The sequence below is a fragment of the Lepidochelys kempii genome, chromosome 5 (genome assembly GCF_965140265.1).
Source record: "Lepidochelys kempii isolate rLepKem1 chromosome 5, rLepKem1.hap2, whole genome shotgun sequence".
In the NCBI taxonomy this organism is placed as follows: domain Eukaryota; kingdom Metazoa; phylum Chordata; order Testudines; family Cheloniidae; genus Lepidochelys; species Lepidochelys kempii.
The window spans coordinates 460,913-478,111 of record NC_133260.1 but is presented as its reverse complement, the minus strand read 5'-3'; the positions used below and the strand labels follow the sequence as shown (position 1 = coordinate 478,111).

Genomic DNA, 17,199 nt, shown 5'->3' with positions numbered 1-17,199 from the left:
CTGCCCTTCCACATGGCCCCCCCATGCGCCTCATCCCTATCCCCGCAGGACGTCACCCCCCACACGCCCTGACCCCCTAGACTTTGCCCTTCCACACTCCCTGCCCCCCAGGACCTCGCCCCCCCCTGCAGGACCTCGCCCTTCCATGTGCCCCGCCCCTTCCTTGCTCTCCCCCAGGATCTTGCCATTCCAGGCTCCTCCCCACTCACCCCATCTCCTTCTCCCTGCCAGGCCCGCATGGTGGCGGCTGCCACCAACAACCTGTGTGAGGCTGCGAACGCAGCGGTGCAGGGCCATGCCAGCGAGGAGAAACTCATCTCCTCCGCCAAGCAGGTGGCTGCCTCCACAGCGCAGCTCCTGGTGGCCTGTAAGGTGAAGGCTGACCAGGACTCTGAGGCCATGAAGCGGCTGCAGGTGAGTCCCTGAGCCCACTGCCCCGGAAGGGCCCCCTGGGTTGGGTCGGGGGGGCTGGCTCCCCGGGGACAGCAGGGGGCTCTCTGGAGCTGGGGCGCATGCGCAGCACAGGATGGGGCATCCCAAGCAGGGCTGGTGTCCTGGTGCTGGCAGGGCCCTTCCCACCGCAGGGCATGGGGTGAGTGGTGCTCCCCACCCTGTCAGGGCCTGTGCGCTGAGGGCGGTGGGGCAGGTCTTGGGCCTAGGAGTGGGGTGTGAAATATCAGCCCTGCCGCACTGTAACCTGGCCTGCCCGTGTCTTTATAAAGCATGATTCAACCTGCGGGAATTAACACCCCCAGGGCACCAAACCCAAGGCTGCTGCCAGCAACTGAGCACAGTTCCCTTCCCAGCTGCACTGGGCTGTGCCGGGTCACCTGTTCCACGGCACGGACTCCAGGGTTACCAGGGCTGGGGTGACGCCCGCTTTACCCCACGCTGTCTAGGACCCGAAGGGTTAATGATGACTGGGTGAATTGGAGCACTTCTGCTCCAGCAAGCATAGGATGCAGGGTTAATGCGGGGGCAGAGAGGGATGGGTGCAAACCCTCAGGCTGCGGCACTGGAGAGGTTAGCTGTGTGGGGAGGACACGGGCTCCGGCACGCAAAGGGTTTACTGGGGAGAGCGAGTGAGACCCTGGCTCTGGCGCTTGCGAGGCTAACGGGGGACATGCTCTGGTGCTCAAGGAGTTACGGGGGGGCAAGGCCCTGGCGCGGGGGCATGGGGTGCCTGTTGTCCAGCTCAGAGGCCTTCCTGGCAGCCCTGTCACCCCAGCCCCCTCCCAGAGTACAGAGACCTTTGTCCTGCCCAGCCCCCACTTGGGGCCCGGCTCTGCCTGGCTTTGGCCCTGAAATGGCCATGAGCAGCATTTCCACCGCTCTGCGCTGCTGGCCACACGCAGGAATCCCTGGCAGCTCCCAGCACCTGCACGACCCGCAGCTCGGGGGCCCAGGCACGAAAGCAGAGCCACCTTCACGGCAGTAGCCCTCGGTGTCCAGGCCACCGCCTTTTGCCCTGACCCTGTGCTTGCAGGAAGTCCCCAGCTTGGCCTCCCCACACCCCCCTGCAGTCACCACATCCCACTGCTGCCCCCATCCTCTCAGCCACCAGCACGGGTCCTATTGCCCCTCACTGATGCCTGGAGCCTCCACCATGCCCCCACCAGCCCTCGGCCCCCGTCATGTCCCCTAGCCAGCCTACCCCAACCTTCCCCCAGGAGCCTAGTAAGCCCTGCTATTGCCATCCTGGATGGTGGCTGCCCACTCTCAGGTCACAGAACCATGTCCCTTGCCGAGTCTGCACCACATTCCCTTTCTCTCTGTCCAGGCCGCTGGCAACGCCGTGAAGAGGGCATCGGACCATCTGGTGAAGGCAGCCCAGAAAGCAGCCGCCTTCCAGGACCAGGAGAACGAGACGGTGGTGGTGAAGGAGAAAATGGTCGGGGGAATTGCGCAGGTGAGGAGCGGGGGTCACGCCTGAAGTCTGCAGGCAGCTTGAAACAGCAGCCCTGAGCAGGAGAAATGCCCCCTTCCTTCCAGGGAGTGTTGCCTCTGCAACCTAACGATAACTCTGTCCTATCCCTTAAAACTGTGTCACTGCTGCTTATTTAAGTGGATACAGCCAGAGAGTATGCTTCCCTCGCAGCCTCAGGGCCAAGAGCTGCCCGAACCTCCGCCTTCCCCCTTGGAAACGTCTCTGCTGTGGCGAGACGCTGCCTGCACCCCTGCGGGGGCTGAGAATGAGGCTGCGGTCGAGACATGGCATTGGATGTTAGGACAGGAATTGACAGACAGGGTGAGGCCTGGGGTCCTGTCGTGCCTGGAGCACCAGCACCAGACACTTCAGAGGCGGGTGCAAGCAACTTGCAGTAGGATAATCTGCCCCACATCAGGCCTCCTCCTGGGCTCTGACCATTGGAGTCCCGCATCCAGCCCTGAGCATGAGATTGGATATCCCTGCCAGAATGTTAGCAGTAACTGTTGTAGCTGGATATTCGTGGTAGCTACATACCAAGAGCCAGCTCTGTGGGGCCCATGGGTGAGACCCTGGCTCCCCGGCCTGAAGGCGGCTCTGTGGGGCCCGCGGGGAGACCCGCTTCTCAGCTCTTACAGGATGCCTGGAACATGGAATGTATGTTTGTCCCCATGGGGGACTCCGGCCCTGGGGCACGGGGTCAGGTGGAGGAGTCAGAGGTTCAGCGTAAACCAGGGAATACCGCGTAGCCCTGGATCTGATGCTGGGGCCAGGATGCGGGAATAAGAGTCCAGCCTGCTGCCCTCGGCTGCAAGGCAGCAGTCACACACCTCTAGCGTGGCCCCGGCTAGCTGGGGGATGGCGGGCTGCAGCCGGTGCCCTCAGGGCCCCGGAGCCCCTGGGCAGGGCGGGCTCTCAGCTGCGTCTCTCCCTGGCAGATCATTGCCGCGCAGGAGGAGATGCTGCGGAAGGAGCGGGAGCTGGAAGAGGCCCGGAAGAAGCTGGCCATGATCCGGCAGCAGCAGTACAAGTTCCTGCCCTCAGAGCTGCGGGACGAGGGGCAGAACTGAGGGGAGCGTGGCCATGAGCGGAGCCTGCCCATCCCCACTCACCGCAGAGACTGCTGCCCCCGCCTCCTGAGCAAGGATTGCCTGGATCACCCAGACTGGCCTGCTGCCCTGGGGCTGCGTCTGCCACTGCCCCCCGCTGCTCCCCGGGGGGCTGCACCAGCAACTCCCCGCTTCACCGCGCAGCCGGAGCGCCACGGGCCCACGCTTCTGAACTCTGCTTGGGGCACGGCCACGGTGCCAGGTGCTCCGTGGGCCAGGAGGAGGCTGGCGCTCTGCAGGCCTGGGCTGGGGCTCACCTATGCAGCTGCCTCGAGCCCTGCAGGGCTGGGGCTGCACCTCCCCCCAGCTCTCCCTCCACCCCTCCCCCACCCACCCACACCTTTCAGGCGTTTTCCTGTGTGCCTTTGTGGGTTCCACGTCTCTGGGTGTCAAGCGTGGAGACGGTTCTCACCCAGCTCCACTCTGGGGCCAGTCGTGCAATGTGGGGACAGAAACTGCTTCCCTGGTGCCTCTTGCACCAAACCACCCCTCACCTCTGATGCCTTATTGCTGGCTGCACCTTCCCTGTCACTGTGTGTCTGCTCCAGGGTGCGAGGGGTTAATCTCTAGGTTTGCCCCCCCGCCCCATTGTGCTGCCTCCTTGCAGGGACCTGCCTGCCCCTGGAGCAGCCCCCAGCCAGCGCCCCCTGCTGCTCCTTCTTCCCAAGTGCCTGCAGTGTGCATCCAAGATTGCCAGTATTTTTGTAGTGTTGAATTTCGGAAGTATTGAGTCTGTAGGTCTCAAAGCTCATTTACTCGCCTGTTTCCCCAGCCACTAACCCCCCTCCCCCAGCATCTCCTGCCCTGGGCCACAAAGCCCTGCATCCCCCTCCCCCTCCTCTGCACTCGCTGAGGCTTCTCTCACCTCTCTTATTTTGATACTCTGAGCTTCCACTGTTAATCATGAAGGGAAAGCGGCTGCCCTGCCACTCCCGGGGTGGGGAATGGGACAGCTCCTTGCAAAGGATTCTTCATCAATAAAACCAGCTTTCCTGCTTCTTTGGTCTGCATCAGTGGCCACAACTCAGCTGAGTCTGCTCTCCCCAGACTGCTGGGAGAGACCACAGGGCCCTCGTCCAGACACTCCTCTCTGCTGGGGGCAGCTGCTCCCTCCCTGTATGTGAGATCCCAGGGGCCTCTCCTGGGCACTCCTCTCTGCTGGGTGCCCCCTCCTTCCCCACTGCTTTTAGAGCCAAAGCATAGAGGTGGCAGAGTTTTCAGACCCTTTGGTGCTCAATCTGCCCCATTATAAACCTTCCCCTCTGAAAAGCTCAGTGGGCCCAAGACTAGGGTGACCTTACACAAGCTGCCGGGTCTCGATCCTGCTAGAACAAAAAGCAGCTCTTTGGTTTTAGCAGAGTGGGGACTGAATTTCCCTCCCTGTCAGGCAGTTGGGCCCATGCTGCCCTTGAAGCCCCCAGCCAGCTGCTCTCAGCCAAGGAAGCAGAGGAAGGAGCAGCCGACACGGCTCTGAGCACAGATCTCGCCCCAGCCCCTTGGGCCAATGCCCAACAAGCAGACAGGCTGCTCCATCACTGGGAGGGTCCTGCTGCTTGGGAGGTTCTCCTGCCACCGGCCCAATATTCATTCTTCTCCCAGGGGCTGGGCTGAGCTTGGCCTGTGGGTTCCAAGCCTGCATCAGCTGGGGACTTCCCCATCTCCCTTCAGACTGTGCGGGGAGAGGGGTGAGGCCAAAGTGCCCAGGGCAGGGCCACCACCTTTGCTCTCCCTCTTCCCCCTCAGCTCGCAGGCAGCCCCCCCTCGAAGGAACAGCAACCTAAGAGGCTATATCCAGCAAGGAGCAGACACTGGGCTCCCACATCCCTGCCTCTCAGCTCCGCAGCCTGCTCTGGGCAGGGACCAGCCCTTGGTCCAAGGCAGGGCATGACCCGAGTCATGGGTGAAGATGTGGGTCCTTCTCCAGCATCACCCAAACCCCTCCCACCATGTCTCACAGAGAGCTCCCTGAATCCTGGCCCTAAACTGCCCCCTCCCCTCCGGCACCTGTCCCATCAGCTATCCAGACCCCACAGCTGTTCCCCTAGCTACCCTGGACTAGAGCCTCCCCAGGGGCTGCTCCCTCGACCTGCGTCTCCCCAGGGCACAACTCGATGCTCCCAGGTGCTGACGGCTGGCTGTAGCCCTCACCCCTGATGCAGTGAGGCCTCCTCCATGCGCTCAAGTGGCCCTACTCCATCTGCTGAGCTGAACCTGATCCCCTGGCCGCTCCCCCGAAGAGCTGCTCTGTGCCCACACCTACCGAGGAGTTGCACTCCTCCACCCCCACCCCCGGCTGGGCAGGGAGGTGCTGGGCCAGAGCAGGGCTGGACTTGCTGCTGGAGGGCGCAGGTCCAAGTGCAGACTGCCCTGCAGTGAGGGGCCTAGACCCTGAATGGCCGTCCTACCCTGGTGATGCCGCCACGCTGGGACGTCGCCCTCGGAGCTGGCCGTGTGTCCAGTGCTTAGGGCAAGAGCATCCCGCTGCACAGCTGGACAGTGGGAACTTGGGATGCTGGGTTGGGGGTGACACCCTGGGCGGGCCTGCGGGCATGTCTGCCCTGCTGCAGGAAACAGCCTCCCAGCCTGGGTAGACCAGCTTGCACTAGCCGTGGTCAGTGGTGGCTAGCCCGAGCCTTTGCTGGAGCTGCAACACCCACACAGCTGTTTGTGAGCTGGCTAGAGCCTGGCTAGTCTCTGCCATGGGTTGTAGCCTCAATGGGCCCTTGTTTTGTCACTACCCAGTTTCCTAGCGTCGTAAGTCCAGAATGGATCCCTGATCATCTGGTCTCACCCCTGGACAAACACAGGTTGTGCGACTTCCCTGAATTAATTGGTTTGAACTAGAGCAGATAAGGTCAGTTGTTCCAATGGTTAGCGACTGTCACTGTGAGCAATCTGCCTGTTCTAGTCTGAACCTGTCTAGTTTCAGCTTCCAGACTTTGGGTCGAGTTAGATCTTTGTCTGCTAGAGACGGACGAGCCCATTATCAAATATTCGTTACACACTGGGATCAGGTCACCCCATAACTTTCCCTTTAAGCCAAGCAGATGGAGCGGCTGGAGTCTCTCATGATCAAGCAGGTTTTCCAGTCCTTTAATGCTGCACAGCCTGGCTCCAGCTGCCCAAAGCCCAGGGGAGCCTCTGCCAAGAGCCACCAGGGTGAACTCCTGGCTCTGTGGAAATCAGTGGCAAAACTCCCATGGACTTCAGTGGGCCCAGGATCTCACCCCAGGACCCCCCTAGAACAGCTGCCTCAGGTAAAGGGAGACAGAGGCCAAGAGGAGCTTCTCCTCGTCTCAAGTGCCCGGTTGCAGATTTCGCCCCCCGTTACGCTGGGCTCCGATGCAGGGTTTGGCTCACGCTCCAAATGAAGCAGGCACCAGGCCTGGAGAGCAGAGCGTCCCAGAGAACAGGGAGGAGGAAGCAGACTCGCTCCACACCACCTGTACCCCTAAAGCGCTCGTGAGAACAAGGTCACAAGGCCACCACCCTGCAGCCCTCCCAGAGAACTAGCCCCAGTGCCTTGCCTGAATTTCCTGAATAGCTTCAGTTCTTCTCTGAGGGCTTGCTCATGTCCATTCCGCTCTGGTGTGTGTACGCACGCACCCTCTCCAGAAAGTTTTTCCCGCAGTGGTATCCGTTGGGTTGGCTCTGGTGTCCCCTGGATTGGCGCCCTCGTGGCGTGGTATATAGGGACCTGCTGACCCGCCGCCACCTCAGTTCCTTACTGCCCATGACGGTCGCTGGCATATTACCACTCTCTTGTGCTTGCAAGCATTGTTCTCAGTGGACTTTCTGTCAATAAATTGTATATAGTTGTTATCTTAGAGTTCAGTTAGGATGTAGTTAAGTAGTTAGTTAGTAGGTTCCCCGCTCCGTGGGGCTAGTCCACCTTGGGCTCCAGGGCATGCCTCGGTCCCAGAGCTCCAAACTGTGTGTGGCATGTCAAACCCATCCCAGTGAGTAAAGTGCCTGTGGGGGAGACACGTACAAGAACGGTGTCGCATTTGTGAGAACTTCAGGCCCAAGACCAAAAAGCAGAAGGACAACATTAAAATTCCTGCTGATGGGGGCGGCACCGAGCACTTTGGTCTCGGTCAGGAGCGCCCTGCTGTCACTGGGAGAGGCCCTGTGCCGCTCTGCCTCCCCAGCGCCAAGGAAAGACTCCGCGCCAAAGGCAAGGTTACCATCAGTCTTCCCTGGTGCATGGGAAGACGACTCCAGCACTGACTCCTGAGCACTGTTCACCATCACCAGTGCCAAAGAACGAACAACGGCAGATGGACCGGGAACACTCACCAACCCCAAGACCAGTGAGTAATAGGATCACAGAGAGAACACGGCCCATGCCAGACCGCTTGGAAACATCATCGGCACACATGGCACCATTGACTCCAGCCCCCGGAAGGGTATTGTCGAGTCCAGTGCTGGTGGACTCTCCCCACAGAGAGAGCCACCAGGCTGGTGCCACCCTGGCCACACCATGGAGGTGTTCGAGGTGGGGAGGGACCTCCTTTTCCTCCCAATGCCACCATCTCCAGCCGGCCGTGAGCTGTCAGCAGCAGCTCCGGCTCCGCGGGTACCTCAGCCCCAAAGCAAGCACCTGCAAGGGGCAAGCTGGCAGTGATGGCATGGGACAGCTGCTCCCCTGTGCAGCATTGCTCTTCTGCACGGCACCGACCGCCACCGCACCCCTGTGCTCATCCAGACGTGAGACAGCCTCGGAGTAGAGCCCTGCACCTCATATAGGAGTAAACATCGATCCGACCACAGATACTGGGCAGCGGATTCAGTGCAAAGTATGGTGCCAACACCACGGCCAGCAGCACAGCGGCAGATGCCCAGGCATTGGCCAAAGTGTAACCCTTGGGGGCTCCAACAGTTTCTGCGGTGTCAATCGCGGCATTCCTTTCTGGCAGCACCAGAGGCCGAGCTCCCCCACCGTGCCCCTCAGAACAGGGATCGGTCCCTGGTGCTGAAGTGGGTACTGCGGGGCAGGACATACCACCAAGGGACCCGCCGGCAGAGGAGGCAGTCCAGGACCCGATGCCAGTACAAGCCTTACCGTCTTCCTCCCTGGCAGGGCCCACTATAGCGCCCACACAGGACGACTATGGGGCACATAGGTGCTGACTCCGTGGGTGCTCTGGGGCTGGAGCACCCCCTTATCAGCTGCCCCCCGACCACCCAGTGCTTCCTGCCTCCCGGCAGGCCCCGCAGATCAGCGCCTCCCGCCCACCACAGGCCGCCGTTGCGTGGTGTGCAGGGGGCTGGGGGAGGAGACGGAACTGGGCGGGAGGAGGTGGGGGCTGGGTGGGGCCTCGGGGGAAGGGGTGGGGCCTGGGGCAGAGCCGGGGGCGAGCCCCCCGGCACTTTGCGAAGTCTGCGCCTGTGATGCGGCACATCAAGAGCTTCTATGCAGGGTGGCCCAGATAGCTCCCCCCAGGCAGCTTTAGAGGCATTGGATACCCTGACCCAATCCATGGACTCCGTGGTGGTTATGAGATGGAGCTCACGGTTTCAGGGCTGCCCTACGAGATCCAACAGGCCCTTCAGGACCTGCCGTTCAAAGAGGGCTCCCTTGTCTTGGAGCAAATGGATTCAGAGCTCCACAGTTTGAAGGACTCAAGGGCTATCCTGAAGTCCTTGGGTCTGCATAAGCCAGCCGCGGGAAGAAACATTATAAGCCACAGCCGTTGGGCCGATTCTATCCACCACAACCAAGACAGAAGTATGGCAGCAGGAAAAACCGGCTACAAGATGAGGCGTCCGACTCACTCTGCATCGTCCCAGACACAGGCCCCTTCAAGGAATGCAACAGGCTCAAAACAGGCATTTTAAGAGTATGCCCAAGGATGGCATACCAGGACAGTTTCCGGATCCTATCTCCCCTACGTTCATGGGTCAGTTGTCCCACTTCTATTGTGCGTGGGCTCGCATTACTATGGACCGCTGGGTACTTCGCATGGTAGAAGTTGGATACACCCTCCAGTTCCCTCTTTCCCACCCTCACTCTTCAGGGCCCCTTCTCACGAGAGTCTTCTGGCCCGGGAAGTGCAGTCGCTCCTAAGGGCAGGAGCAGTGGAGGAGGTTCCACTTGGAATCAAGGGGCTGGTGTTCCTAATCCCAAAAGCCAGTGGCGACCTTCGACCAATCTTGGACCTGCGAAACCTCAACAGACCCATGGAAAGGATAAAGTTCCACATGGTTTCCCTGGCCTTGATTATTCTCTCTCTGAATCCAGGGGACTGGTACGCCGCCATTGACTTAAAGAGCATCGCCATCTTTCAGGACACACAGAGATACCTACCGTTCATAGTAGGCCACAAACATTATCAGTTCACAGTTCTACCCTTCAGCCGGTCAGCCGCCCCCTGGGTGTTCACTGCCTCAGGAGCCGAGGGGTGCAGGTGTACCCCTGCCTGGACAGCTGGCTGATCAAAGGTCGATCCAGGGATCAAGCGGAGGCCCATGTACAGCTGGTACAGTCAGCCTTTCAGAACCTGGGGCTGTTGATAAATACGCAAAAGTCCACCTTTTCACCAGTTCAGAGAACAGAGTTCATAGGAGCAGTTCTCAACTCGAGCCAGACCAGAGCCTCCCTCCCAGCAGGCTGATTCAGAGTCATCAGATCTCTCATAAATAGTCTGAGAGATTCCCCCGTCACCATGGCAGGAAACTGCTTGAAGGTTCTGGGGCACATTGTGTCTTGTACTTATGTGGTGCAACGCGCGGGACTCTGTCTGAGGCCACTCGAGTTATGGTGGGTGTCGGCAAACATACCAGACCAACATCCTCTGGACAAGGTGATCACACTTCTGCCATTGGTAATTTCAGCCCTTTGGTGGTGGCTGGAGCAGATGATGGTGCGTGCCAGCGTCCCCTTTTCGAGGCCCACCCCTTCGATGTCCCCGGTGACAGGGATTGGTTCCTGGCCTTACGCTATTTAATAATTGTACCTGGTACAAAACATAACAACATCACTGATAACGTTTGCAGATGGCCCAAAACTTGAGGGCCGGTAAATAGTGAAGACAGGTCACTGACACAAAGTGATTGGGATCTCTTGGTAAGCTGGGAACAAGAAAAGAGCGTGTTTTGCTACCGCTAATTGCACAGCTCTAGGATCAAAGAACGTAGGCCCCACTTACAGGCTGGGGGACTCTGTCCTGGGAAGCAGTGACTCTGAAAAGAATTTGGGGGTGGATAATTACCTGGACGTGAGCTCCCTGTGTGACACCATGGCCAAAAGGCTGGTGCGAGCCTTGGCGGTTGTTCTTCTGGGGTTGAATCCAGACCAGTGGGAGGTTGGGTCACCACCTGCCCTGCACCTCTGGGTGCTTTCGATGCTGTGCTGCCATGGCTCACAGCTTGGACACCAGCAGCCGGCCAATGTCCATGCACAGTCACTCCCTGGCTCCTACTGCCCATTACCATTTGCAGAGTGACACTGAGGCACTCCCAGTACCAGGATTCCCCTAAACCAGGGATGGGCAAACCTTTCAGCCCGAGGGCCACATCTGGGTATGGAAATTGGATGGCGGGCTATGAATGCTCACAAAATTGGGATTGGGGTTCAGGAGGGGGTGAGGGCTCTGGCTGGGGGTGTGGGCTCTGGGGTGTGGCCAGAAATGAGGTGTTCAGGGTGTGGGAGGGGGCTCCGGCCTGGGGCAGGGGCTTGGGGTATGGTAGAGGGATCAGGGCTGGGGCAGGGGCTTGGGGTATGGGAGGGGGTCGGAAGCAGGCTCTGGGCAGCACTTACCTTAAGCAGCTCCTAGAAGCACCACCATGTCCCTTCTCCAGCTCCTCCATGGAGGTGCGGCCAGGCGGCTCTGCGTGCTGCCTCGTCCATAGGCGCCGCCCCTGCAGCTCCCGTTTGCCGCAGTAGTGGCGCTTGGGGCGGGGGCAGCATACAGAGCCCCCTGGATGCCCCTAAACGTAGGAGCTGGAGGGGGGACATGCTGCTGCTTCTGGGAGCTTCGGCACGTGCACACAGAGTGACCTCCAACCCCGCTCCCTGGCTGTAGCACGTGAGCAGAGCCAGCCCCAGCCCCAGCCCCCACCCCAGCTCCCCAGCAGGAGCTCGAGGGCCAGATTAAACCAGCTGGATATGGCCCATGGCCCGTAGTTTGCCCACCCCTGCCTTAAACTGTCTCCCAGCTTCCTCCAGGAACATGCAGAAGTTAGTAAGTTTGCCACTGCTTTGAAGAGGCAGAAACAGCAGGTGGTTCTCTTGACTGGAGTTATCCAATCCTGTCAACGCAGGGGGTGGGTCAGATACAAAGTCAAACAGGTTCATTCAGGCAAGAAGCCAGGTCTGCAGTGGGCTGAGGTATAAAGACTAAAGGGTTACAAACAAAAACAAAACCATGCTGGGGAAGCTAAGACAAGCTCAGGCCTGGTGAGGACCCTGCCATGAGCAATGTCCCTTTGCCAGCAATGGCTAGCGAGCTTTTAGGCGAGGTCCCCCAGAGACCAAGGAGCTGGTTTTCCTCCTCTCCTCGGGTGTAAACTCACTTCAGAGAACCCTTGCACGGTGTCCTTTGAAATGTTTCCCTGCCACGTTCCTTTTCCCTGCCGGTGGTAGCAGCCAGGCGGCCTAATGGAGACTGTAGGCTGTCTTCTCCCCACGTGGGATTGCTTACAACGGACACCAGCTGTTCCTGCAGTAGCCCATGGAACTTGGTCACCCTGCAGTTGAGGTATTGGCCTCTTTCCTTAATCTGAAGAAAATCTATTTCTGGACTCCCCGACATGCCTGATTTAAGCACCATTTAGTCACATAATTTCAGCCCAGCTGCATACTGTTCTGTACGTACATCCAGCAAGACTGTTAATGAGCAGTGCGTTATGAGTTTTCCAGTAACATGACCCCTTTTACATCCAGAGTAGAAAGCACAGCTCTGCCAATCCCCTGAAGCAGCACCCAAGGGCTCCTCACTGCACAACAGCTGCCAGTCTAACAGACACCCCCAGCCCTGTAGGGGAGCAGTGCCCTCTGCCCCCCAGCTCTCACCCCAGAGCCACGAATGAGGCTTCCCCCCTGGCCTTGCACTTCCACAGTGTTGCCTATTCTCATAATAATTATTGTTTTCCATAAAGCCCCAGCTCCTGGCGTCTGTGGGTCTGTGATGATTTCAACCGTTGTTCTTAAAGAAAAAGTAAGTTTCTAGCCCCCAAGGCCATGGAGAAAGCTTCCAGATGGGACCCCAGGGCACCCTGAAGGCTCAAAAAGCAGAAGGCAGCTTGAAACAGCAGCCCTGAGCAGGAGAAATGCCCCCTTCCTTCCAGGGAGTGTTGCCTCTGCAACCTAATGATAACTCTGTCCTATCCCTTAAAACTGAGCCCAGGAGGAGGCCTGATGTGGGGCAGATTATCCTACTGCAAGTTTCTCCATGGCCTGGAGTCAGCGTAAAACCCCTGAGGTCACATACCTACAACTGGTCAACCGAATGTATGGATATCCCCACAAGTGGGCAGATAAGGCCCAGACTCAAAGGGACCTGCTTAACCTAATTGTACTGGAGCAACTGTATGAACAGTGCCCATCCGACCTGAGGCTGTGGTTGGTGGACAAAAAGCCAGAGGACCCACGATAGGCAGGGCAGCTGGCCGACGAGTTTGTGACCAGCCAGTCAGGGGGTGGCAGGGAGGAGTCCCAAAAGAACAGGTCCACCATGATGCAGAGAAAGAGTCACCCTGGGACCTCCCAAAGGGGGAACATGGAAAACCCCATTCCAAGGGGAACATCCGGCTTCAGGACCAACCGACCGGCTCGAGGGGACCAATGGGACATGAGCTGTTATTACTGTGGCCAGAGAGCCACATACAAACCCAGTGCCCCAAGCTCAAGGACTGACTGAGCAGACCGAACCCGCACAGGGTTAACTGGGTAGGGACCCAGCCGGACGAGGGGCAGGCTTCCCAGGTAAGGGGGGCTGACAGCTTACCACCTGCTCAGGATGGAAGAGTACCCCTGGCCAGCTCTGCCAGAGGGCTGGATACCCTGGACTCAGGGTGCTCGGTTTACAGGGTGGGCGCGGGGCTGTCCCTGCGGAGAGAGTGCCTTGTTCCCCTGGAGGTGGATGGGAGGAAGGTCAATGGATACTGGGATGTGGGTGCGGAGGTGACGCTGGCCCGGCCCGAGGTGGTGGCCCCAGGTCACCCAACACCTACCCAACACCTACCTGACCCTGACAGGGGTGGACGGGAGCCCATTCAAGATGCCCGTGGCAAGGGTACACCTGAAATAGGGGGCCAAGGAGGGCCCCAAGGATGTGGGGGTACACCACCATTTGCCCACTGAGGTTTTGATGAGGAGAGACCTAGAGGACTGGCCAAGCAAGCCCCAGGCCGCCCTGGTTGTGACGCGTAGCCAGAGCCGGTGAGGGGCACTGCGCCCTGACCTTGGGGAGGGTACCGCACCGGAGGCTCAGGACCCTACCCTGGTGGGGAGGGAGCGCCAAGGGGCACGGCTCAGAGAGGCGGAGGCCTCAGACCCGGCCAGTGAGAGGGAACCGGTCCCCGTCCCTTCCCCAGCCGCTGAGTTCCAGGCCGAGTTGAGGAAAGATCCCTCCTTGCGGAAGCTCAGGGACCTGGCCGACCTCAGTGTGGTACGGACCATGAGGAGAGGCTGCCAGGAGAGGTTCCTGTGGGAGAAGGGGTTCCTGTACCGAGAATGGGCTCCCCCAAGGGAAGTGGAGTCCTGTGGGATCAGGAGGCAGCTGGTGGTCCCCCAGAAGTATCGCCGCAGGCTCCTGTCCCTGGCCCATGACATCCCCCTCGCAGGGCACCAGGGAATCCGGCGCACCCGGCAGAGGTTGCTACAGAACTTTTACTGGCCTGGGGTGTCACGGAGTCCCCGTGCGATGCTCTGGAACTGCTCCCTACGAAGCGAGGCAGGACTCTGGAGAAGTCTCCTCTCTGTGAGCAGCCTGTCTGCAGGACACACAGCTCACCCGGCTTCCCCCTTCCTGGGTCTGACCTCGGAGCATTCAGCCTCCTCTGCCCCTCCGTGCGCTTCCCACAGCCAGTCCGCCCAGGCGGGGTCCTGGGGAAGCCAGAGGGTCCTGCCCCCCAACTCCGCAGTCAGACGGGACTCTCCGCCAGCCAGTAAAACAGAGGTTTATTAGACGACAGGAACATGGTCTACACCAGAGCTTGAAGGTGCAGAGAACAGGACCCTTCAGCCGGGTCCATTTTGGGGGGCAGTGAGCCAGACAACCACATCTGCACTTCACTCCATGTCCCCAGCCAGCCGCAAACTGAAACTCCCTCCAGCCCCTCCTCCTCTGGGCTTTGTTCCTTTCCTGGGCCAGGAGGTCACCGGATTCCTTTGCTCTCCAGCCCTTTAGCTCTCACCTTGCAGGGGGGGAAGGGCCAGGCCATCAGTTGCCAGGAAACAGGGTGTCAGTCAGTTTCTGTGTCCAGACCCCTGCACACACCTGCCCTCTAGGGATGGGCAATGATCATACACCCTTATCTCACCACCTGGAGACTTAAGAACTGCCTAGGGAAAACTGAGGCACCCCCACAATATTCAGAGGAAACATTAAGAACAGTCCCGCTTCATCACATCTGAACCTAGGCAGCCTTGTGAGCTGATGGCTTTGTCTAGTCAGCAGGGTGGGAAGGCGAGGAGAGTGGAAGATGAGTGTCCCTGGACCTTACCTGTTAGCTGGGTGGAGAATTGGGACAGTGAAGGAAACGTGCCTGTGTCTGTCAGGGGTATTGACTTGCCTGTGGAGGGAGCTACCCTGGTCTCCAAGCAGTTGTCTGTGACCAGCCCTGTGTGCTGGGAACAGGTGAATGAGATCCCAAACTGTGTGTCTGGAAAAGGAGAAAGTGTGTCCGGCTCTTCTTTGTCTGTGGAGCAGACAGAAGGGGCCTTTCAGCCTGTGATGGTTGAGGGTCATGCAGTTGTCTCAGAGCTGGTTCTGGATTCAGCTAAAGCCCAGGAAGGGAATGGTCCTAAGTTAGTGTCTGCTCAGGAGAATGGCCCTATAACTAGGTCGCATCCATCCGGCGCACCAGGCAGAGGCTGCTACAGAAAATATATTTTACTGGCCCGGGGTCTTTACCACGGTCTGGCAGTATTGCCGATCCTATGACCCCTGTCAGAGGGTGGGGAAGGCCCGGGACAAGGAGAAAGCGGCTTTGAGACCTTTGCCCATCATAGAGGAGCCTTTCCAGGTGACTACAGGCCAGTCAGCCTCACCTTAGTCCCTGGAAAAATCATGGAGCAGGTCCTCAAAGAATCAATCCTGAAGCACTTGCATGAGAGGAAAGTGATCAGGAACAGCCAACATGGATTCACCAAGGGAAGGTCATGCCTGACTAATCTAATCGCCTTTTATGATGAGATTACTGGTTCTGTGGATGAAGGGAAAGCAGTGGATGTATTGTTTCTTGACTTTAGCAAAGCTTTCGACACGGTCTCCCACAGTATTCTTGTCAGCAAGTTAAGGAAGTATGGGCTGGATGAATGCACTATAAGGTGGATAGAAAGCTGGCTAGATTGTCGGGCTCAACGGGTAGTGATCAATGGCTCCATGTCTAGTTGGCAGCCGGTATCAAGTGGAGTGCCCCAAGGGTCGGTGCTGGGGCCGGTTTTGTTCAATGTCTTCATAAATGATCTGGAGGATGGTGTGGATTGCACTCTCAGCAAATTTGCGGATGATACTAAACTGGGAGGAGTGGTAGATACGCTGGAGGGGAGGGATAGGATACAGAAGGACCTAGACAAATTGGAGAATTGGGCCAAAAGAAATCTGATGAGGTTCAATAAGGATAAGTGCAGGGTCCTGCACTTAGGATGGAAGAATCCAATGCACCGCTACAGACTAGGGACCGAATGGCTAGGCAGCAGTTCTGCGGAAAAGGACCTAGGGGTGACAGTGGACAAGAAGCTGGATATGAGTCAGCAGTGTGCCCTTGTTGCCAAGAAGGCCAATGGCATTTTGGGATGTATAAGTAGGGGCATAGCGAGCAGATCAAGGGACGTGATCGTTCCCCTCTATTCGACATTGGTGAGGCCTCATCTGGAGTACTGTGTCCAGTTTTGGGCCCCACACTACAAGAAGGATGTGGATAAATTGGAGAGAGTCCAGCGAAGGGCAACAAAAATGATTAGGGGATTGGAACACATGACTTATGAGGAGAGGCTGAGGGAGCTGGGATTGTTTAGCCTGCAGAAGAGAAGAATGAGGGCGGATTTGATAGCTGCTTTCAACTACCTTGAAGGGGGTTCCAAAGAGGATGGCTCTAGACTGTTCTCAATGGTAGCAGATGACAGAACGAGGAGTAATGGTCTCAAGTTGCAGTGGGGAAGGTTTAGATTGGATATTAGGAAAAACTTTTTCACTAGGAGGGTGGTGAAACACTGGAAGGCATTACCAAGGGAGGTGGTAGAATCTCCTTCCTTGGAGGTTTTTAAGGTCAGGCTTGACAAAGCCCTGGCTGGGATGATTTAACTGGGAATTGGTCCTGCTTCGAGCAGGGGGTTGGACTAGATGACCTTCAGGGGTCCCTTCCAACCCTGATGTTCTATGATTCTATGATTGTGGGACCTCTCAGCAAGACGACCCGGTTGGGGAAGAAATACATTCTGGTGGTGGTAGATTTTGCCACCCGCTACCCCGAGGCAGTGCCCTTAGCTTCCATTGAAGCAGACACCGTGGCCGATGCGCTCCTGACCATTTTCAGCCGAGTGGGGCTCCCCAAGGAAGTCTTGCCAGACCAAGGCTCCAACTTCATGTCGGCCCTGCTCCGGTGTTTGTGGGAGAAATGTGGGGTCCGGCACGACTGGGCCTCAGCTTATCACCCCCAGTCCAATGGGCTGGTGGAGAGGTTCAATGGGACGCTAAAGATGATGCTGAAAACCTTTATGAACCAGCACCCACAGGACTGGGACAAGTACTTACCTCACCTGCTGTTCGCGTACAGGGAGGTGCCCCAGGAGTCTACTGGATTTTCGCCTTTCGAACTGTTATATGGAAGGAGGGTGACAGGCCCCCTGGACCTGATGAGAGACGAGTGGGAGGGGAAGGCCACTCCCGATGGGGAGTCAGTGGTGGAGTATGTCCTGATCTTCTGAGAGAGACTGGCTGAACTCATGGGCCTGGCCAGGGAGAATCTGGCCAGAGCCCTGAAGAAGCAGAAGGT

General features: G+C 58.3%; 1 protein-coding gene across 4 annotated transcripts in view; it reads left to right on the top strand.

Annotated features, from left to right (window-relative positions):
• The window catches only part of TLN1 (talin 1), a 137,310-nt gene extending 133,276 nt beyond the window's left edge, over window positions 1-4,034 (top strand). For all 4 annotated transcript variants that reach the window (XM_073343252.1, XM_073343249.1, XM_073343250.1 and 1 more), the window contains 3 exons: window positions 232-414; window positions 1,781-1,909; window positions 2,866-4,034. In XM_073343252.1, the coding sequence (XP_073199353.1) occupies window positions 232-414; window positions 1,781-1,909; window positions 2,866-2,997 (444 nt within the window). In that variant the 3' untranslated portion in view covers window positions 2,998-4,034. The remainder of the gene's footprint in view (window positions 1-231; window positions 415-1,780; window positions 1,910-2,865) is intronic.
• The last annotated feature ends 13,165 nt before the right edge of the window (window positions 4,035-17,199 follow it).